The sequence below is a fragment of the Leguminivora glycinivorella genome, chromosome 16 (assembly GCF_023078275.1).
Source record: "Leguminivora glycinivorella isolate SPB_JAAS2020 chromosome 16, LegGlyc_1.1, whole genome shotgun sequence".
Classification (NCBI taxonomy): Eukaryota; Metazoa; Arthropoda; class Insecta; order Lepidoptera; family Tortricidae; genus Leguminivora; species Leguminivora glycinivorella.
In genome coordinates, this window is record NC_062986.1 from 3,177,686 (window position 1) to 3,198,737 (window position 21,052).

At 39.9% G+C, this 21,052-nt stretch overlaps 2 protein-coding genes across 3 annotated transcripts in view; both read left to right on the forward strand.

Annotated features, from left to right (window-relative positions):
* The window catches only part of LOC125234611 (peptidylprolyl isomerase domain and WD repeat-containing protein 1), a 28,602-nt gene extending 17,274 nt beyond the window's left edge, over positions 1–11,328 (forward strand). For both annotated transcript variants that reach the window (XM_048140935.1, XM_048140934.1), the window contains exons 10-13: positions 2,026–2,260; positions 9,270–9,458; positions 10,507–10,658; positions 11,008–11,328. In XM_048140935.1, coding sequence (XP_047996892.1) covers positions 2,026–2,260; positions 9,270–9,458; positions 10,507–10,658; positions 11,008–11,151 — 720 coding nt within the window. In that variant the 3' untranslated portion in view covers positions 11,152–11,328. The remainder of the gene's footprint in view (positions 1–2,025; positions 2,261–9,269; positions 9,459–10,506; positions 10,659–11,007) is intronic.
* Positions 11,329–14,177: 2,849 nt separating this feature from the next.
* Positions 14,178–16,628, forward strand: LOC125234718 (transcription factor JunD). The gene has a single exon (XM_048141082.1). It carries the CDS (start codon positions 14,598–14,600, stop codon positions 15,315–15,317), a length of 720 nt encoding a protein of 239 aa, XP_047997039.1. The 5' UTR covers positions 14,178–14,597; the 3' UTR covers positions 15,318–16,628.
* Positions 16,629–21,052: the final 4,424 nt, after the last annotated feature.

A 21,052-nucleotide genomic window follows, 5' to 3' on the forward strand; every position in this document is an offset into this window, starting at 1 on the left:
TATATTGTTGGATAGGTATTTAAAAATTAATAAGGGTTTACTAAAATCGTTTTTTGATAATATTAATATTTTCGGAAATAATCGCTCCTAAAGGAAAAAAAAGTGCGTCCCCCCCCCCCTCTAACTTTTGAACCATATGTTTAAAAAATATGAAAAAAATCACAAAAATAGAACTTTATAAAGACTTTCTAGGAAAATTGTTTTGAACTTGATAGGTTCAATAGTTTTTGAGAAAAACATGGAAAACTACGGAACCCTACACTGAGCGTGGCCCGACACGCTCTTGGCCCGTTTTTTTACATGTGTTGTGTTTGTTCTTGTCTATTACTTCTTCTTCTGATGAACCCCTCATTGAGTGAAGGCCTCCTCCATCTCTTTCCAAGCGTCCCTATCTAGGGCTAGCGTCATCCACTGTTTCCCTGCGGCCTGGGTTACATCGTCAGCCCATCGTCTGTTTGGGCGACCTTCGCGCCGCTCTCCTGGTGGACCTTTCCATTTTGTTACCTCAATGGTCCATCTTCGGTCGGAGTAGTTTATTTATAAATATATGACCGACGATCTCGGAAACCGCTCTAACGATTTCGCTGAAATTTGTTATGTGGGGGTTTTCGGGGATGAAAAATCAATCTAGCGTAGCCTTAGATCCCGGAAAACGCGATTTTTCTTTCTCGTTAGTAAACTCAAAATATGGTCGTTAATTTCGCCGACCGCGCATCGGCTTGACGTAGCTCAGTCTTAAGAGGTCGGTCTAGAGCAATTCCCGGCAACTTTGTACATAGCCACGTCAGCAAATTTTAATTGATCCTATTTTGTTACCAACATTTAGTAATATAAGTCGACTTTCGTAAGATATATACGGGTTAATTATTATAATTAAGAAAATATAGATACTAGAGAACCTTAATGACGAAATAAAACTTAATAAAATCTCAATTCATCAACAAAATCTTGGTAACAAAATAGGAGTTAATAAAAACAAATTTAACTTTTTCCTTAATTTTTGTACAAACTTTTTGACTGAACTGCTGTCTAATGTTCGCAAGCACATCGCAGGTGTCAGGGTTTCGAATGCCGGCCAGAAATAAAGTTTTTTTTTGTATTTATAAGAGTTTTTTTTTTAATCTAAAGACATGATATAATAAAATAGAACCGAACGAAGCTCGGTCACCCAGATATTGGTACTTTATAAGTATTAAAGTCACTCCAGCTTGCCTGAATTTTAGACACTTCACGTCCAATTTAATCTCAGGCTAGCCTACGGCTTTTTTTGACTCTCCGCTGATCTCACATCAGCACAGATTCATATTAATTTATTTCATAAATTCACAAATACATTACACGTCACAACAGTTTATATATACAAATTTAAATGATCAAAATGTGCTTTACCAATTTAAATGCAAGTACATGCGCTTATACAAAATTATTTCTTACTTTTTGATTGTAATCCATACTAATATTATAAAAGGGAAAGTGTCGTGTGTGTCTGTTTGTTTGTCCGTCTTTCACGGCAAAACGGAGCGACGAATTGACGTGATTTTTAAGTGGAGATAGTGGAAGGGATGGAGAGTGACATAGGCTACTTTGTGTCTCTTTCTAACGCGAGCGAAGCCGCGAGCAAAAGCTAGAATTCTCATATTTTTTAATAGAATATAATTATTTTTATTCGTAAACACAGACAACACATTATAACAGAGACAAATTATTTCTCTTCAATAAATATTATTCACTCAGCTCGTTGGCAGATGTCATCTCTCTATCTGGAGGAATGGAGAGGAGGCCTTATGGCCGAAGACGGGCACTATAAAGGATTCTTTAAATAAATAGTCCATCCATACTTTCAATCATCCGAAAACATTTAAATGTGACGTTATCTGGGTAAAGGGACCTTTTTTGTCGATGGCGCTTACGGCGTTATGAGGGATGATCGTATACAAATACGACGCCACGGGACGTAAGCGCCACCGACAATAAGGTCCCTTTACCCAAATAACGGCACATTTAAATTTTGAATCTGTTTCCCAGGGCCGAACCAACCAATCGAAAGTGGCGTCAACCCTCGAGATGGAAGGCTCAGAGAACCCGACCCTGCTCAACATCAAGACGGACCCCACGTTATTCTGCACCGCCTACAAGAAGAACAGATTCTACATGTTTTCTAGACGAAGTCCTGATGATATAAAGAGTCCGGATGCTGACAGAGATATATTTAATGAAAAACCGTCCAAGGAAGATATTATATCAGCAACAGAAGGGCAAGGTAAATTTTGGATTATAACTAAACGCTATCTGTTCTGATTTGTTTCATACATTCATATTAAGTGTATAAAAGTAAGTACAGTGGATTTGTAATTAATGTTGGTGACAAACATTCATTCGATTATCTAACTAAACTTTTACCCAATTTTATTTATTTACTTATTACATAACTAGCTTTTTCCCGCAGGTACGCTCGCGTTAGAAAGAGACAAAAAGTAGCCTGTCACTCTCCACCCCTTCAACTATCTCCACTTAAATAAATTAGTAGTTTAAAAAACACTATAAAACACGCTTTTATAAATGCACGTAAAAGCCAAAAATAAGTTATGGATCGTTCAAGTTGTCTCTATTTGTGAGCTGAAGTTTAAAAACTATGTGCTTTTAATTATAATATTTGATTGTAAAAGCGTGGGGCGCTGGAACAGGAAAGACTTTTTGTATAACTTGCTGACAAATCAAATTATGCTATGTTACGGGAAGGAGGTTACACAGATTGACGCGCTAACTGAACTTGCAGCATGACTAGTATCTACATTAAACAGTCAAATCAATTAAAAGTCAGTGTTCAAAGTAGGTACCAGTTTGTCGAACTCAGACAAAATATGCGCTAGTAGCGAGGAGAGTCGACAGTCGACAGTCACCGACACTTAGAACGCCGCTTTTTTCCGGTAATCAAAGTACAAAAGGGGAAAGTGTCTACAGTGACAGGATGCAGAGTTCTTGTTCGTGGACGAGATATCTTTGGTTCTCTTTGGTAACCCTTAGGCGGCATATGTAAACGTTATGTTCTTATGCAACTTCATTCGCCAGGAAGTTCGGATTAGTATTTGTTTACAAGAAAGTCTTTCCTGTTCCAGCGCCCCACGCTTTTACAATCAAATATTATAATTAAAAGCACATAGTTTTTAAACTTCAGCTCACAAATAGAGACAACTTGAACGATCCATAACTTATTTTTGGCTTTTACGTGCAATTATAAAAGCGTGTTTTATAGTGTTTTTTAAACTACTAATTTATTTTATACTTTTTAGTCATTAATAATGAAATACTTTTAACATTTATACATAAATTTATTTCAAGTAGGCGGATTTTACATGCCATTTGTGGCTTAACGTGTACTTATTGCTAATTGCTACTTAATAATAACTAGCGGCTACCTTCTTATTACGGTATTATCATAAAAATGTTTATACCTAGTAAGTTATCCGTAAAAGATAGACAATAGACATGTGCCATCGCGGACTTTTTGAAGACATTAGAGAGACATACTTTCGCCATACATTGTTTTGAAGTTCTCAGCTAGTGGGATTTTGTTTGACTCGATTAGAAAATATTGTCACATTTCAACTAATTCAAACAAAATTTAAGTATTTCTTTTTTGCCGAGCCCCCCTTTATTTGCTCTTAAGGGTCACAGGAAAACCATTAACTTATTTTAAATACAACGTTGATCTTTCTTTCATGCGGGGGGCTCGCCCCCCGACCCGAGCCCCCCTTTGTTTGCTCTTAAAGGTCACAAGGAAACGCTAACCCAACTTATATTAAATACTACGTTAATCCATCTTTTATGCGGGGGGCTTCGCCCCCCGAGCCCCCCTTTTACTCTTAAAGGTAACAAGAAAACCCTAACCCAACTTCTTTTACATACAACGTTTATCTTTCTTTTATGCGGGGGGCTTCGCCCCCCGAGCCCCCCTTTGTTTGCTCTTAAAGGTCACAAGAAAACGCTAACCCAACTTATTCTAAATACTACGTTGATCTTTCTTTCATGCGGGGGGCTTCGCCCCCGAGCCCCCTTTTACTCTTAAAGGTAACAAGAAAACCCTAACCCAACTTTTAAATACAACGTTTATCTTTCTTTTATGCGGGGGCTTCGCCCCGAGCCCCCTTTTTTGCTCTTAAAGGTCACAAGAAAACGCTAACCCAACTTATCTTAAATACTACGTTGATCTTTCTTTCATGCGGGGGGCTTCGCCCCCCGAGCCCCCCTTTGTTTGCTCTGAAAGGTCACAAGAAAACGCTAACCCAACTTATCTTAAATACTACGTTGATCTTTCTTTCATGCGGGGGGCTTCGCCCCCCGAGCCCCCCTTTGTTTGCTCTGAAAGGTCACAAGAAAACGCTAACCCAACTTATTTTAAATACTACGTTAATCTTTCTTTTATGCGGGGGCTTCGCCCCCGAGCCCCCTGTGTTTGCTCTTAAAGGTCACAAGAAAACGCTAACCCAACTTATCTTAAATACTACGTTGATCTTTCTTTCATGCGGGGGCTTCGCCCCCGAGCCCCCTTTGTTTGCTCTTAAAGGTCACAAGAAAACGCTAACCCAACTTATTCTAAATACTACGTTGATCTTTCTTTCATGCGGGGGCTTCGCCCCCCGAGCCCCCCTTTTACTCTTAAAGGTAACAAGAAAACCCTAACCCAACTTTTAAATACAACGTTTATCTTTCTTTTATGCGGGGGGCTTCGCCCCCCGAGCCCCCCTTTTTTTGCTCTTAAAGGTCACAAGAAAACGCTAACCCAACTTATCTTAAATACTATGCTGATCTTTCTTTCATGCGGGGGGCTTCGCCCCCCGAGCCCCCCTTTGTTTGCTCTTAAAGGTCACAAGAAAACGCTAACCCAACTTATTCTAAATACTACGTTGATTTTTCTTTCATGCGGGGGGCTTTGCCCCCCGAGCCCCCTTTTCTTTACTCTTAAGGATCACAAGAAAACCTTAACCCAACTTATTTTAAATACAACGTTGATCTATCTTTTATGCGGGGGCTTCGCCCCCCGAGCCCCCCTTTGTTTGCTCTGAAAGGTCACAAGAAAACGCTAACCCAACTTATTCTAAATACTACGTTGATCTTTCTTTCATGCGGGGGGCTTCGCCCCCCGAGCCCCCTTTTACTCTTAAAGGTAACAAGAAAACCCTAACCCAACTTTTAAATACAACGTTTATCTTTCTTTTATGCGGGGGGCTTCGCCCCCGAGCCCCCTTTTTTGCTCTTAAAGGTCACAAGAAAACGCTAACCCAACTTATCTTAAATACTATGCTGATCTTTCTTTCATGCGGGGGCTTCGCCCCCGAGCCCCCCCTTTGTTTGCTCTTAAAGGTCACAAGAAAACGCTAACCCAACTTATTCTAAATACTACGTTGATTTTTCTTTCATGCGGGGGGCTTTGCCCCCCGAGCCCCCTTTTCTTTACTCTTAAGGATCACAAGAAAACCTTAACCCAACTTATTTTAAATACAACGTTGATCTATCTTTTATGCGGGGGCTTCGCCCCCCGAGCCCCCCTTTGTTTGCTCTGAAAGGTCACAAGAAAACGCTAACCCAACTTATTCTAAATACTACGTTGATCTTTCTTTCATGCGGGGGCCTTCGCCCCCCGAGCCCCCCTTTTCTTTACTCTTAAGGATCACAAGAAAACCTTAACCCAACTTATTTTAAATACAACTTTTATCTTTCTTTTATGCGGGGGGCTTCGCCCCACGAGCCCCTCTTTGTTTGCTCTTAAAGGTCACAAGAAAACGCTAACCCAACTTATCTTACATACTACGTTGATCTTTCTTTCATGCGGGGGGCTTCGCCCCCCGAGCCCCCCTTTTTTTGCTCTGAAAGGTCACAAGAAAACGCTAACCCAACTTATTTTAAATACTACGTTAATCTTTCTTTTATGCGGGGGCTTTGCCCCCGAGCCCCCTTTGTTTGCTCTTAAAGGTCACAAGAAAACGCTAACCCAACTTATTCTAAATACTACGTTGATCTTTCTTTCATGCGGGGGCTTCGCCCCCGAGCCCCCTTTTACTCTTAAAGGTAACAAGAAAACCCTAACCTAACTTCTTTTAAATACAACTTTTATCTTTCTTTTATGCGGGGGGCTTCGCCCCACGAGCCCCTCTTTGTTTGCTCTTAAAGGTCACAAGAAAACGCTAACCCAACTTATCTTACATACTACGTTGATCTTTCTTTCATGCGGGGGCTTCGCCCCCCGAGCCCCCCTTTTTTTGCTCTGAAAGGTCACAAGAAAACGCTAACCCAACTTATTTTAAATACTACGTTAATCTTTCTTTTATGCGGGGGGCTTTGCCCCCCGAGCCCCCCAATTTTTTGCTCTTAAAGGTCACAAGAAAACGCTAACCCAACTTATCTTAAATACTACGTTGATCTTTCTTTCATGCGGGGGGCTTCGCCCCCCGAGCCCCCCTTTGTTTGCTCTTAAAGGTCACAAGAAAACGCTAACCCAACTTATTCTAAATACTACGTTGATCTTTCTTTCATGCGGGGGCTTTGCCCCCCGAGCCCCCCTTTTCTTTACTCTTAAGGATCACAAGAAAACCTTAACCCAACTTATTTTAAATACAACGTTGATCTTTCTTTTATGCGGGGGCTTCGCCCCCGAGCCCCCCTTTGTTTGCTCTGAAAGGTCACAAGGAAACGCTAACCCAACTTATTCTAAATACTACGTTGATCTTTCTTTCATGCGGGGGGCTTTGCCCCCCGAGCCCCCCTTTTCTTTACTCTTAAGGATCGCAAGAAAACCTTAACCCAACTTATTTTAAATACAACTTTTATCTTTCTTTTATGCGGGGGGATTCGCCCCACGAGCCCCTCTTTGTTTGCTCTTAAAGGTCACAAGAAAACGCTAACCCAACTTATCTTACATACTACGTTGATCTTTCTTTCATGCGGGGGGCTTCGCCCCCCGAGCCCCCCTTTGTTTGCTCTGAAAGGTCACAAGAAAACGCTAACCCAACTTATTTTAAATACTACGTTAATCTTTCTTTTATGCGGGGGGCTTCGCCCCCCGAGCCCCCCTTTGTTTGCTCTTAAAGGTCACAAGAAAACGCTAACCCAACTTATCTTAAATACTACGTTGATCTTTCTTTCATGGGGGGGCTTCGCCCCCGAGCCCCCTTTGTTTGCTCTTAAAGGTCACAAGGAAACGCTAACCCAACTTATTTTAAATACTACGTTAATCCATCTTTTATGCGGGGGGCTTCGCCCCCCGAGCCCCCTTTTACTCTTAAAGGTAACAAGAAAACCCTAACCCAACTTCTTTTAAATACAACGTTTATCTTTCTTTTATGCGGGGGCTTCGCCCCCCGAGCCCCCCTTTTTTTGCTCTTAAAGGTCACAAGAAAACGCTAACCCAACTTATCTTAAATACAACGTTGATCTTTCTTTTATGCGGGGGGCTTCGCCCCCCGAGCTCCCCTTTTTTTGCTCTGAAAGGTCACAAGGAAACGCTAACCCAACTTATTTTAAATACTACGTTAATCTTTTTTTTTATGCGGGGGGCTTCGCCCCCCGAGCCCCCCTTTGTTTGCTCTTAAAGGTCACAAGAAAACGCTAACCCAACTTATTCTAAATACTACGTTGATCTTTCTTTCATGCGGGGGGCTTCGCCCCCCGAGCCCCCCTTTTCTTTACTCTTAAGGATCACAAGAAAACCTTAACCCAACTTACTTTAAATACAACTTTTATCTTTCTTTTATGCGGGGGGCTTCGCCCCCCGAGCCTCCCTTTGTTTGCTCTGAAAGGTCACAAGAAAACGCTAACCCAACTTATTTTAAATACTACGTTAATCTTTCTTTTATGAGGGGGGCTTCGCCCCCCGAGCCCCCCTGTGTTCGCTCTTAAAGGTCACAAGAAAACGCTAACCCAACTTATCTTAAATACTACGTTGATCTTTCTTTCATGCGGGGGGCTTCGCCCCCCGAGCCCCCCTTTGTTTGCTCTTAAAGGTCACAAGAAAACGCTAACCCAACTTATTCTAAATACTACGTTGATCTTTCTTTCATGCGGGGGCTTCGCCCCCGAGCCCCCTTTTCTTTACTCTTAAGGATCACAAGAAAACCTTAACCCAACTTATTTTAAATACAACGTTGATCTTTCTTTTATGCGGGGGCTTCGCCCCCGAGCCCCCTTTGTTTGCTCTGAAAGGTCACAAGAAAACGCTAACCCAACTTATTTTAAATACTACGTTGACATCAGACCTTGAAACCTAATCGTAGTCAAAGTTCATTACAAGACTTTTCTAAGAAGCCCAAAAACAGCTATGATACGATGTTCCATCATGTAGTTCCAGTTCATATCTTCCGGCTCCATCATCAGACCTTAAAACCTAATCGTAGTCAAAGTTCATTACAAGACTTTTCTAAGAAGCCCAAAAACAGCTATGATACGATGTTCCATCATGTAGTTCCAGCTCATATCTTCCGGCTCCATCATCAGACCTTGAAACCTAATTGTAGTCAAAGTTCATTACAAGACTTTCCTAAGAAGCCCAAAAACAGCTATGATACGATGTTCCATCATGTAGTTCCAGTTCATATCTTTCGGCTCCATCATCAGACCTTGAAACCTAATTGTAGTCAAAGTTCATTACTAGACTTTCCTAAGAAGCCCAAAAACAGCTATGATACGATGTTCCATCATGTAGTTCCAGTTCATATCTTTCGGCTTCATCATCAGACCTTGAAACCTAATTGTAGTCAAAGTTCATTACAAGACTTTTCTAAGAAACCCAAAAACGGCTATGATACGATGTTCCATCATGTAGTTCCAGTTCATATCTTCCGACTCCATCATCAGATCAGCTCAACAGTACCATATTATTGTATTGTCATCGGAACTACATATAGCTGCCAATTTTCATTACGCTACGACTCCTGGAAGATGGTTAAATTAGCTTCCTTAGATTCCATTACATACATAGTTACATACACGACGACCTAATAAAAGCGTGTTAAAAATCACTAGAATTCGTCGCTCCGTTTTGCCGTGAAGGACGGACAAACAAACAGACACACACACTTTCCCATTTATAATATTAGTATGGACGATATTCTGTCAGACATACCCACTTAAAACAGTAAACTCCACAACACAACATTTCGTAAAATTTTCTGCGTAATATGTATATTTAAAATTGGCGCGAATATAGTGGCAGCAGCGGATTCATTGGGCCTTATAAATGCATTTAAAAAAAAGTTAACATCTGATAACTGTTCCAGGCGTCCAACGAATATACGAGCAAGCCATCCTCCACACCTCCCTCGGCGACATCCACATCCGTCTGTTCGGCAAGGACACGCCGCGAGCCGCCGAGAACTTCTGCGTGCACGCGAGGAACGGATACTACAACGGACACATCTTCCACCGAGTCATCAAGGGCTTCATGGTGCAGACCGGGGACCCAACAGGTTAGTGTTCCACATATGGCACAATGTTCCACATATGGCATATTATATAAACTGTTCGGCAAGGACACGCCCCGAGCCTCAAAGAACTTCTGCGTGCACGCGAGGAACGGATACTACAACGGACACATCTTCCACTGAGTCATCCAGGGCTTCATGGTGCAGACCGGGGACCCAACAGGTTAGTGTTCCACATATGGCACAATGTTCCACATATGGCATATTATATAAACTGTTCGGCAAGGACACGCCCCGAGCCTCAAAGAACTTCTGCGTGCACGCGAGGAACGGATACTACAACGGACACATCTTCCACCGAGTCATCAAGGGCTTCATGGTGCAGACCGGGGACCCAACAGGTTAGTGTTCCACATATGGCACAATGTTCCACATATGGCATATTATATAAACTGTTCGGCAAGGACACGCCCCGAGCCTCAAAGAACTTCTGCGTGCACGCGAGGAACGGATACTACAACGGACACATCTTCCACCGAGTCATCAAGGGCTTCATGGTGCAGACCGGGGACCCAACAGGTTAGTGTTCCACATATGGCACAATGTTCCACATATGGCACAATGTTCCACATATGGCATATTATATAAACTGTTCGGCAAGGACACGCCCCGAGCCTCAAAGAACTTCTGCGTGCACGCGAGGAACGGATACTACAACGGACACATCTTCCACCGAGTCATTAAGGGGTTCATGGTGCAGACCGGGGACCCCACAGGTCAGTGTTCCACACGGACGGACGGACGGACGGACAGACAAATAGACGGACGGACGGACGGACGGACAGACAGACACGTCAAACTTATACTCAAAACTTAACTACTCAAAGGTTAGCTGGAAGAAATCCCTTAAAGGGATAAGTTCGCCTTTGTACTGTCTTTCCTGTGTCATATTTGTGTTTTGTGTTTTGTACAACAAAGAGTTTATACATACATACATACATACTTATAACACCCCGTCGTTTTTGCGTCGGGGATCAAAAATGATTTTTTTGCAAAAAAACTTATACTATTTATAACTCTTTCTCTTGTTTAGGTACTGGCACGGGCGGTGAAAGTATCTGGGGTGGCGAGTTCGCGGACGAGTTCAAGCCACACTTGAAACACGATCGACCTTACACGGTCAGCATGGCCAACGCTGGACCCAATACTAACGGCAGCCAATTCTTTATCACGCTAGCACCTACGGTAAGGTTTTTAGAATATTTTCGTGCCATGCATATTTTCTCAGAGATAGGTTTGTTTGTATACTTGCCTTTCCCCTTTGTTACATGACGCTGCTTTTTTTAACCACCGACGACCGATTTTGTTTGAAAGCTGGATTAGTCGCATGTGAAAATCAGTCCACTATGCGGGGGTTTTTTCAAAATTTTAAGTTTTCTGGTTAGGTTATTACCAGAAATATTTTGTGCACAAGTTTTTAGGGTTAAAACTAACGGCCTTTGGATGTTCTTGGCATTTAAAATGTTAAAATAAAACTTAGTTTTTTAAAGTTTTTTTTTAAGACGATCATAATTTATACCATGTTTTGTTTCAGCCATGGTTAGATAACAAGCACACAGTCTTCGGTCGCGTAGTTCGCGGCATGGAGGTAGTACAAAACATCGGGCAAGCCAAGACTAATCCGAAGACAGATAAGCCCTACGACGACATACGGCTAGTATCCGTCACTGTCAAGTAACTAGTTAATTAGTTATATAATCTAAGCCTCAACCACAGACAGTATAAGCCCAGTATTATCCCGGAGCTGTAAGTTCCTCTTTTTGACACATGACAGCGTCCACAAAACGTAAACTCGTGTGACCTAATGAAATTTTAAATAAAATGCTGTAATAATGTTTAAAAAAATTAAGTACTAAAAAACAATATTTCACTTTAAACATAATCTAACACGTGTTACATTTTGGGGATCTTCGTTAGTGAGTATTTTACGATTTTAATTTATCACGCAGCATTTAAGTACTTATTATGTCACTTGTCATTCGTTTTTATTTTTAAACTAGTGATGTGGCAGAGTGCCTCCTTGTACATAGGGCTTAATCGATTCAACCAATTCGTAAATAATCGCTAGATTTGGCAAACGATACGTCTTAGCCACATCGCAACATACTTCAAAACAAATGTGTCAAAAAGAGGAACTTACAGCTCCGGAATAACGGCTCAGCCACGACATTAGGCTAAGCGCGACAGCGGTGAGCGGCGGCCACACATTGGAGCGAGACACAGCGATGAAACTTTTCATTCGCACGTATGGCCGCTGCTCACCGCTGTCGCGCTTAGACCAATGTCGTGGCTGTGCCGTAATAGTGGCTCTTCTAACAAATTTACGTCGCGCGGTATGTATGTAACTATGTATGTATGCGCGCCGTGTTCACACGCAACACAGGTAAGCGGAGAATGAACGAGAATGAATCTTTCTCATCCGCTTCCATGTACATATGTATGTATATGTGTTGCGTACATTTGCGTTAGATACATTTTCCGTGACGTTGCACTATTGAGTAATGTAGGATTCAAAACGTCAAGTCATGGGAAAAACTCATAGTAGAGATTATAGATAATCTGTAGTAACTTCTTCTCTTCTGACTATAATTATATTGTAAATAATATTCTTAAGATTATTTAGATAATGAATTTACCTCAATTCGTGTGTAAGTACAATTTGTCAATTTTTGAGATATTTTAGTTATGCTAGACCTGTTTGAATTAATATGATCGTATTTGTGACTGTGAATTACTGTTGTGAAATGTCTTTTAGATAAAATTTAAATAAGTAAGCAGATAATAAATAAATCTCTATTTTACGCTACATGTGTATTTTTTTATTTTTTGATGGAATTAGAAACACTCCAACTTATTCGAATATTATTCGTTATTCATACTGGATTTTACTCATTATACTAATTATCAGCAGTAAAGCCACATAAAATGTCTGCCTAGTAAAATTAATGACTATTACCGCCATCTATCAGTGAGTAGCCAACTGATATCAGTCAAAGTTAGTTTTACTACTCTGCGCTAGATGGCGCTGTTGTATAGTTAATTTGTTATTTTATTAAAAATGAAATTAAAATAATCTTTAACTGTGCGTTTTTGGTTACATTGTTAAGAACTAAATTATTTCAAATAAAAATCTCAGAAAAACTGCTTATTTACAGCGAGATACGAAGGCGGCACATTGGCGCGTGGTTTGTTTGGTGACAAATGCCGAGCTTCGATTTATTCAACCAGTTCAAACTATTTTTATTTAACAATACTAATCACAATCCGTAAACATTCGTTTGGACATCTCATCATTATTACTTAGGAATTTATTACGCAGCACTGCCCTTCTTTAGTTTTGTTTTGTTTTTTCCTGCTAGGTTATCAATGTAGTTGTATAAAAAGACATAATTTTATAAAACTTTATTAGTATCGCAATTCAAAAACTACCAATTAAAGGTGTGAAAATCTCGACCGTTGGAGTAATTTGAACGTACATCTCTAATAAAATGCGAGCAAGTTTTCATCCAAGGTCAATTAAGCTTTATTACAATAGCAATAAAATCTTCGTAAAACAATTCCTTCAAAAATCATAAACGCGGGAATTTTAGTGCACTTTATTTTCCTTCTTATTATTATTAGTGCCGGACTATCTGAGCGAGAGGGCGTATTGCTGCACTGCTCACGCTCGTGGTCGGTCGTATGACCCTGTCCCGTTTTGCCCGCATAATATTTTTTCGTGCAGGCAGCGTGCCCCGCCTCCGTTTGTTTCCATTGCACGATTTACGAACGACACGACATGACGAACGTTTATTTATCGTATGGCAATTGTGTTTAATTATGCTAAGTTTTACCTAACTATAATAAGTTTGATTGTTGTAATAATGTTAATTGATTATTCCTAGTTTTATTATGGGCCTATGTTGAAGTCGTTGAAGATCTCATAATTTTACCCAATGATTGTTATAATTTTTTTAAGGTGGCAACCCAATAAACCCGGCTGTCATATTCATGTCAATTAGAATATTTAGAATAACGAAAAGAACTTTGTTATTGCGACGCGCGACGCGACGCGCTGTAAAAAGATCAATAAATATCATGAAGAATCTGTTTTGGAGTCTTAATTATCGTGTTGGTTAAATGTATAAGTTATAAATTGCGTGTAAAATTTTACAAATATAAATCGAGTGGAAATGGTCGAAAGAAGTTATAACAATCAGTATTATCAGTTATTTGTGAAGTTTTTGAGTGTTGGCTAAGCTAAAGTAAGTTTTAGGTTGTTTTTGTAGAACCGATTTGCTTTTTTTACAGATCTCACTATAAATATTGCTTTAAAATGTACCTAAACTATTTTAGTTTTAGTAGAGACATAATATATTTTATTTAAGTAACCATCATAATAGGTAAGTATTTTACGTTTAGTATTGGTGTGGATTAGTATGAAATATGAATAGACTTTAAGATTGTTTATAATAATTATATGTATATAATAAATAACTATTCAATGTATAAGAATAATGCATTTAGTTTAAAAGACAATACCAAAAACACTTGGTGCTATAAATTTATAAACAGAATTATTTAGATATATTCAAGCACGTATAGGTACAGTAATGTATTATCTACGTATAACTACGTACTACGTGTTTGCGTGGGTGTCGACAGGTGACGAAATTTGTGTAGGTATTACGTTTCTACAATTGTTATTATTACACTCAACTTCACTCCACCTGCTCAAACATAATACTTACTTGATAATGTGACGTTTTATAAATTTAGATCTAACACGAACGTTACGATATTGTCGGCTTTAGAATGGAAAACGAGCCAGCGATTCTCGGTAATCGCACGAAGTCGTAAACAGCCCCGCTGAGGCCTCGCGCTTCGTTACGATCCGGCCAACCAATCGGAGCGCAGCGCTGCGCAGTATCACGACATACCTGACCAACCGGCGAGCGCCCTCATCACGCGACGGCTAAAAATAGCTTATCTGAGTCACTGACATATAAGCAGTGTTCGCTGCTTAACAATGTTTAGAAACAAGTGGAACGTTGAACGAAGAGGACGTGCGGTGCGCAGCCAAAAGTTTTAAACTTCGCGCAGTGACTTTGACTTTAGTGATACTAGAGCGTTCAGTGCGTACACATGGTTCGACACTCCGGCCACGGCATGGAGACTACTTTCTATGACGAGCAGTTTCCCCTGAGCGGCCCTGTGGAAAACCTCAAACGGAACCTTACCCTGGACTTGGATATGGGAAGGGGTGGAAAGAGGGCGAGAAACGGACCCCCACTGCTGTCTTCCCCGGACCTTCAACTTTTGAAACTGGGATCTCCGGAGCTCGAGAAGCTCATCATCCAGAACGGCATGATCACCACAGCGACACCTACACCCGGCGGGCCGGTGCTCTTCCCCGCCGCCACCGAGGAACAGGAAATGTACGCCCAGCCGTTCGTAGAGGCGTTACATAAACTACACCACACCGAGCAGCCGACAGTCGTATCGCGGCGAGTGTACGCGGACCTCGACCGGCCCGTCGACCGCTACCCGACACCCATCATCAAGGACGAGCCTCAAACCGTGCCAAGCGCTTCCAACTCGCCTCCCCTCTCCCCCATAGACATGGACTCGCAGGAGAGAATCAAACTGGAACGGAAGAGACAGAGGAATCGAGTGGCTGCGTCCAAGTGCAGACGGCGTAAGCTGGAGCGTATCTCTAAGTTGGAGGACAAAGTGAAGTTGCTGAAGGGTGAGAACGCGGAGCTGGCACAGATGGTGGTGAAACTAAAGGATCACGTGCACCGGCTCAAACAGCAGGTGCTGGAGCACGCGAACGGAGGCTGCCTCATCGAGTCGCACTTCTGATCGCCTCAGCGTCAGCTCCTCCACATTCCATGCTAGTCGCGCCCGCTAGGACGCAGCATACAAAGCGATTTGTGATCTTAATTTTACTGTGTAATATATAGTTAAAAACTTTAGTGTAAGGTGTTAAAGTCGCTATGTTAACGATAGTTCAGAGATTAGGTTGCCAGTGAAGTGTCGAGGCGAAACCTCGAGAACGAGGGAGCTCTCAGTGGATCTTCATTCGAGGGTGTACTAAGCGCAATCACGCGTCCGAAAGCTTAAACTCCCATTGTAAGTTGCAGAACAAATTGTTTTCCTTGTATCAGTATTGCAGTGCCTCGTTTAGAATAGCGTAGAAAGGAAACGTCATTCGCTCGCAGTCTGACTGAACGAGGTAACGCGACGTTGCCAGTTCTACGGCGAATTTCCCGTTTCAGCGATGTTGCCGCTCTTGCCGTACCGAGGGGATTTCCAACAGTAATACGTATTGTTGCGCGACGCCCGAATGTAAATTTTTCCCTTCAATAATTGTATGAGGGTCAATGGGGTTAAAACGCAGTATATGGAACACGCCTCCAAACAGGTTTTGACAGGACTTGCGGACGTGTGTAAAGGAGATAGCGACAAGAACGGGGAACTGGCAACGGCGCATCAAACCAAGTTACGAGCGGATGTTCTGCTAATTAAAATTCCGCCTGCGCTGCCCTCGCGGAATGGCGGCCATGTGTTCAATTTTGTTGTCGGACGCCCCGAATCATGTTATGTTACACAAGGTTAACTTTTTCATTGTGGCACACAATGGTGTTTCGACGCCATTGTTTGATTGAGTTGGCTGAATGTGTTCATTATTTAACGCTTAATGTTTTAAGACATAATAATGATGTATGTAAGACTGATCGAGTGTGAGTTTTGATGTTGGTTTGTCTGGCTGTGCGAGCGTGCTTTGCGCACTAGTATTTTCCCTGACACGTCAAAGTTTTCTGAGAACTGACCCGGTGCTCTTAAATGTAGGACGCGACTTAAGTTATGCGAGGCCGTCCGTTTTATTATGATGATGGACGAATGTGAGCATTTCATAATCGAGCGACCGATTGACAGTGAGAGAGTGAATGTGAGATGTATGTATTTATTAGTGAGAATGTCTCCTACGACTAGGATGAAGTAGCAATCTCGAGTGCCTACGCTTTGTAAACTAAAGCCTTTGTTTTAATTGTTTTTGTTACCATTAATGTGCTACGGTAAATTGTTCTGTACCATTGTCTTCTATAGATTATTGTAAGTAATATAATAAATACCAATTAACAAGTTGAATTGTTATAGACTTTTTAATGGGGGAGCTAGCTGCAATTTTCTTTTTTATAAAATTATTAGTGGCTAGCAAACCTAAATACATATTTGTATTATTTTATACAAAATTCGTCAGAATGTTAACAGTAATTTGTAAGTTTATAAGAGATAAATAAAGAACAGTTATACTAAAATAATATATTTCTATGAATGTAACAAAGAATATTGTTTTATACTGAATACATTATTGTATGCTAAAAACGAAAGAAGAGAAAATAAAATATGAAGATTATTATACTATTTGCTTTCATTTTAACTCGATTAATACAATTGTTCCCCCAACCCAACATAATTGTGTTAAATCACTGAACTAATGACGCGATGCGTAAGTGCGTTTTTACATTATCCGTTCCGATATCGGATGTAGGAAGGATTTCAAAGGCAAAAATCAAAGACGGCGGCTTAAATGTATGGAATATCGGTCCTACATCCGATATCGGATCGGATAATGTGAAAATTAACGCACTAACGTAACGTATACATACCTATACGCGAAATACGGAAGGAAAACAAAGGCTGGATGGGCGAAAACAGCATTTGTTGACCTTGGAACAGTGATGTATGAATTCATCTTATACCTACTTAGTTACCTATAGCGATTGCAGCAATCATTACTTAATGTAATACTACATAATACTGACACAACAAAACTAAGTTGATTCATTTCAGTTGATATAGCACATGTATGCTGTCTCGATAATCAATACAAACACCATGTGCTTAATGTTTATACTTCCACTAAAAATAACATTAGTGAACGTCATCCTTTTATCATAAACAGTATATTACAGAAATAAAAGCTGGCATAAACCGCAATTCTGAAAAGACATTACGAAACAGTTATTGGCCAATATATTCCATGGCTGCCATCTCAAATTAAAACCAGATATACATATCACAAGAAACGACAGGGCATTCAAATTTGAACCGGATTTTACAAAATAGTGAGACGATGCCAAGAATTTCTTAACGAGTCGGATATCCGAATTCCCGAAGATTTAGTCGTAGAAAATATTGACTAACGTATTAAATGGGTCAGCCAAGAAGGAAACTCCTCTAGTGTGGCTACCTACGCATTGTTCTCTTTAAAACATTACTGTATTTACTAACAAGCCAGTGTTTATCCAAGTACATCGATGTAAACCTGTCATTCACTGTTATATAAACACATGTATTCATAACGTAACATTCGGTTTTTGTGGATCGAAACTACGCCAATCACCTAGTTTCTTCAATGCCAAGAACAAAACATGTAGGCATACAGTCATATTACATTTTCCGCTAACTATTGATGCAATTCTAATAGCTTAATTCCTTTTGAAGTGCTAAGTCGTTAACACGAGGTATATTTACCTACGTCGGACTAATCGATACTGGTTGATAGACGAATAACGGGGGCACGTTTTAAGACGTCGTTAAACGAGTTGTTGGAAGACACTGGCTGACAATATTGGATTGGTTCCAAGGAAATCTATGTGTGCGGTCGAGCGTCCCCGTGAGGGCGTCCTGGCTGACTCACGTGGATAAAAAACGCTTAGTCCACAACGACAATGGCGAAGTCGGAATGGCCGTGTGAATATTTACTGAAGAACCTTTGTGGCCTTTGTTTCTGGAGCACAATAGACACACGCTCGAGTAACCGCTATCCATTACCTTTGTCGTTTTTGATAAGTAGTTTTACGGACATTATTTAGAGACAGCCCTTATTTATTCATCGGTATTAGGTAAGATATATCGACAATCTGCAATCTAATATCGTAGATTTATAATATAATACCGTTCGTTTTGGAAGGCGTGGGGTTGGGGTAAATTGGGGTCGCTCGTGCCAAATTTATGTGTATACATACTTACTTTATAGGTACCTACATTGGCTCTGAATTTGGCACGTTGGTTTTGGAACGAGAAGAAACGACATCATTTCTGTGATTAAGTGTAGTGTATAAAATATCAAAGCGAGCAGTGAAATAGTTATTTGTTATACAAGGGGGCAAAGTTGTATTTTAACACCGAGTGTGGAATTGAAAAACGAGCAAGTGAAAGGATTCTATAGTTGAACCACGAGCGAAGCGAGTGGTTCGAGAATAGAATCCTGAACTTGTATGTAGTTAATTTGACTTTATTCAAGGTCAAATTACTTTACCCACTAGTGGATAAAATGCGTTTTTACCCGCTGGTATTAAAGGACAAAACACGTGTTTCCGAGCTAGTGAGGGGAAAATACTTTTACATATAACTGATGTAAAAAGAACGTTTTACATTAAAGTTATCATTAAATACATCCATTCCATCCATCCATCCATTTCGAATTTTGCATATCCTTTCAACACCTCCACTAGTATGGTGCACAATTGTAATTCAATACCTACTTACTTAGCAGGCTGTATTTTTAGACTGTCAAATTGATTCAACATTTTTAGATATCTTTACATGCGTTTCAGAAATCAGACACTAGAAAATTTATGTGTGAGAAATAGAATATATAATCTGAGTCCTCTAAAATTGTATTTTCTGTAGCCCCAACACAACAGTGTCTTATTATATCGAATCGGTCCGTATCGACTGGCTCCCCTCCAAAGCCGCACGTGCCGCGGCGATAAATAAATCACGTAGATTCATTGCACTATTGTGCCTGAGCATTGCCCCAATATATAAATAGATAATGTAACTGCTTTATAAATAATTGGTCTACCATAAACCCGAAACAGGACTTAACTAGCCAATTTTCCGATCATTTCAATATAAATTCTGAATAAGGCTGTGGAATGAACTTTCTAGTATTGTTTCCTTTTACACGTGTAGATTTATAGTAAATAAAAAATGTAACCACTTTGTCAAAGTTACAGCGAAACAAAATATAGGACATTAAAAGTTATCAAACACGGTTAATATTATATACGCCACTGATACTTAACAATACAATACGGCTAGATCCAAATAATGCTTCGCAGCGCAGCGATACGATACTGATTTGGCACTCTGACCGAGTCTTAAGAGGATACGGTAGCGAAAATGCTAAAATGGAAAGGAGCCCCCCTTTCAACTTGGGAATTTTAGTTAAATATACAAGTGTTATTAACTAGATTTATCGAAAAAAAATTGTCCATTAAGAACAACTTAGTCAAAAGATATTTCAAAAAATCTTTAAAATCGAGGTTCCGCTCTCGACTCTTTCCTCCTTCAAAACTTAATCAATCGGAACGAAATTTGAGAATCTGAATAACAATGAAATAATCTATGTCGGACCGTTTAGCTTTTTTGGTTAATTGTTACCAATCTTGAGTATCACACCTTTTTTTGCGCCACAATGAAAAAGGCCGTTTTTGGAAATTTTTGATTGGCTCTAGAGTCTTTAAAAAGCAGAATATCAAAAAAATCAAAACGGTCCGACACAGATAAAAATAATAACAATCTGTGTTGAAAAAATCATTGCTCTATCTTCAAAAGCCAGGGAGGAAATAGTCGAGAGCGTTTGTATGGAGAATTGACCCCTACCGTATCGTCTTAAGACTCTTAAGTGATGTTTTTAGATTTAACAATGTGAAATATTTTTAGTCCATCGTATTATTAACTTAATTAATTAACGCACTGGTATACTTTTTGGTGTGTACTGTTTATTGTTACTGTTACTGAGTGTTACTATTTGTCCATGAATTTTAACTCAGATATTTACAAACTAAGGCGTTCAAAGTTTTTGACGAATATCCAGCTGCTTATGCAAATAATTTAAAACTCAGGTCAATTAACCTTTGATCCACCTACGATCTACGAAATCTGCCAATTGTTAATTAACAGTTAGGAAAAAAAACTTTAATTATACGCCCATTATACTACATCAGCCAGGTCTTTATTTTATTAACGACAGGAGTTTTCAAATAGGTTTTTTTTATACAGAGTGGGGCCTGTAACAAAGGCGAAAAATTGAACTGTAGGCTATTCTCCTTATACTGATCAACATTTGTTCAGTGACTTTTAAAAATTAAGAAGTCTTTAAATTTTTAATTTTTCATACAAAATAAATATTAGCTTCAATGTACGCCATTATTGTTGTCATTGACGTTGTCTGTCACACTTTAGACTTAACAGAATTTGCAATACATTACCTCTTAGAAAAAACTTTCAAGGGTGATAAAAATCAAAATACAAGTTATTTTTAAAAGTCGCCGAACAAATGTTGATCAGTATAAGGAGAATAGCCTACAGTTCAATTTTTCGCCTTTGTTACAGGCCCCACTCTGTATAATACCTACTGTAATTAAAGTTGATTTCATTAAGTAATGTTTATTAAACATAATTCCAGACTATTTTTTGTATAATTAATTACTTACTTTTATATTTTAATTTATAAATGTCAATAGTTGCGTAAACACTATATGTGGGTAAGTGAGGTAAATGCTTGAAATAAGACGGTC

Bases quoted from the DNA above. Each gene is read 5' to 3' on its own strand.
- LOC125234718 (XM_048141082.1), top strand. From the start codon at position 14,598: ATGGTTCGACACTCCGGCCACGGCATGGAGACTACTTTCTATGACGAG.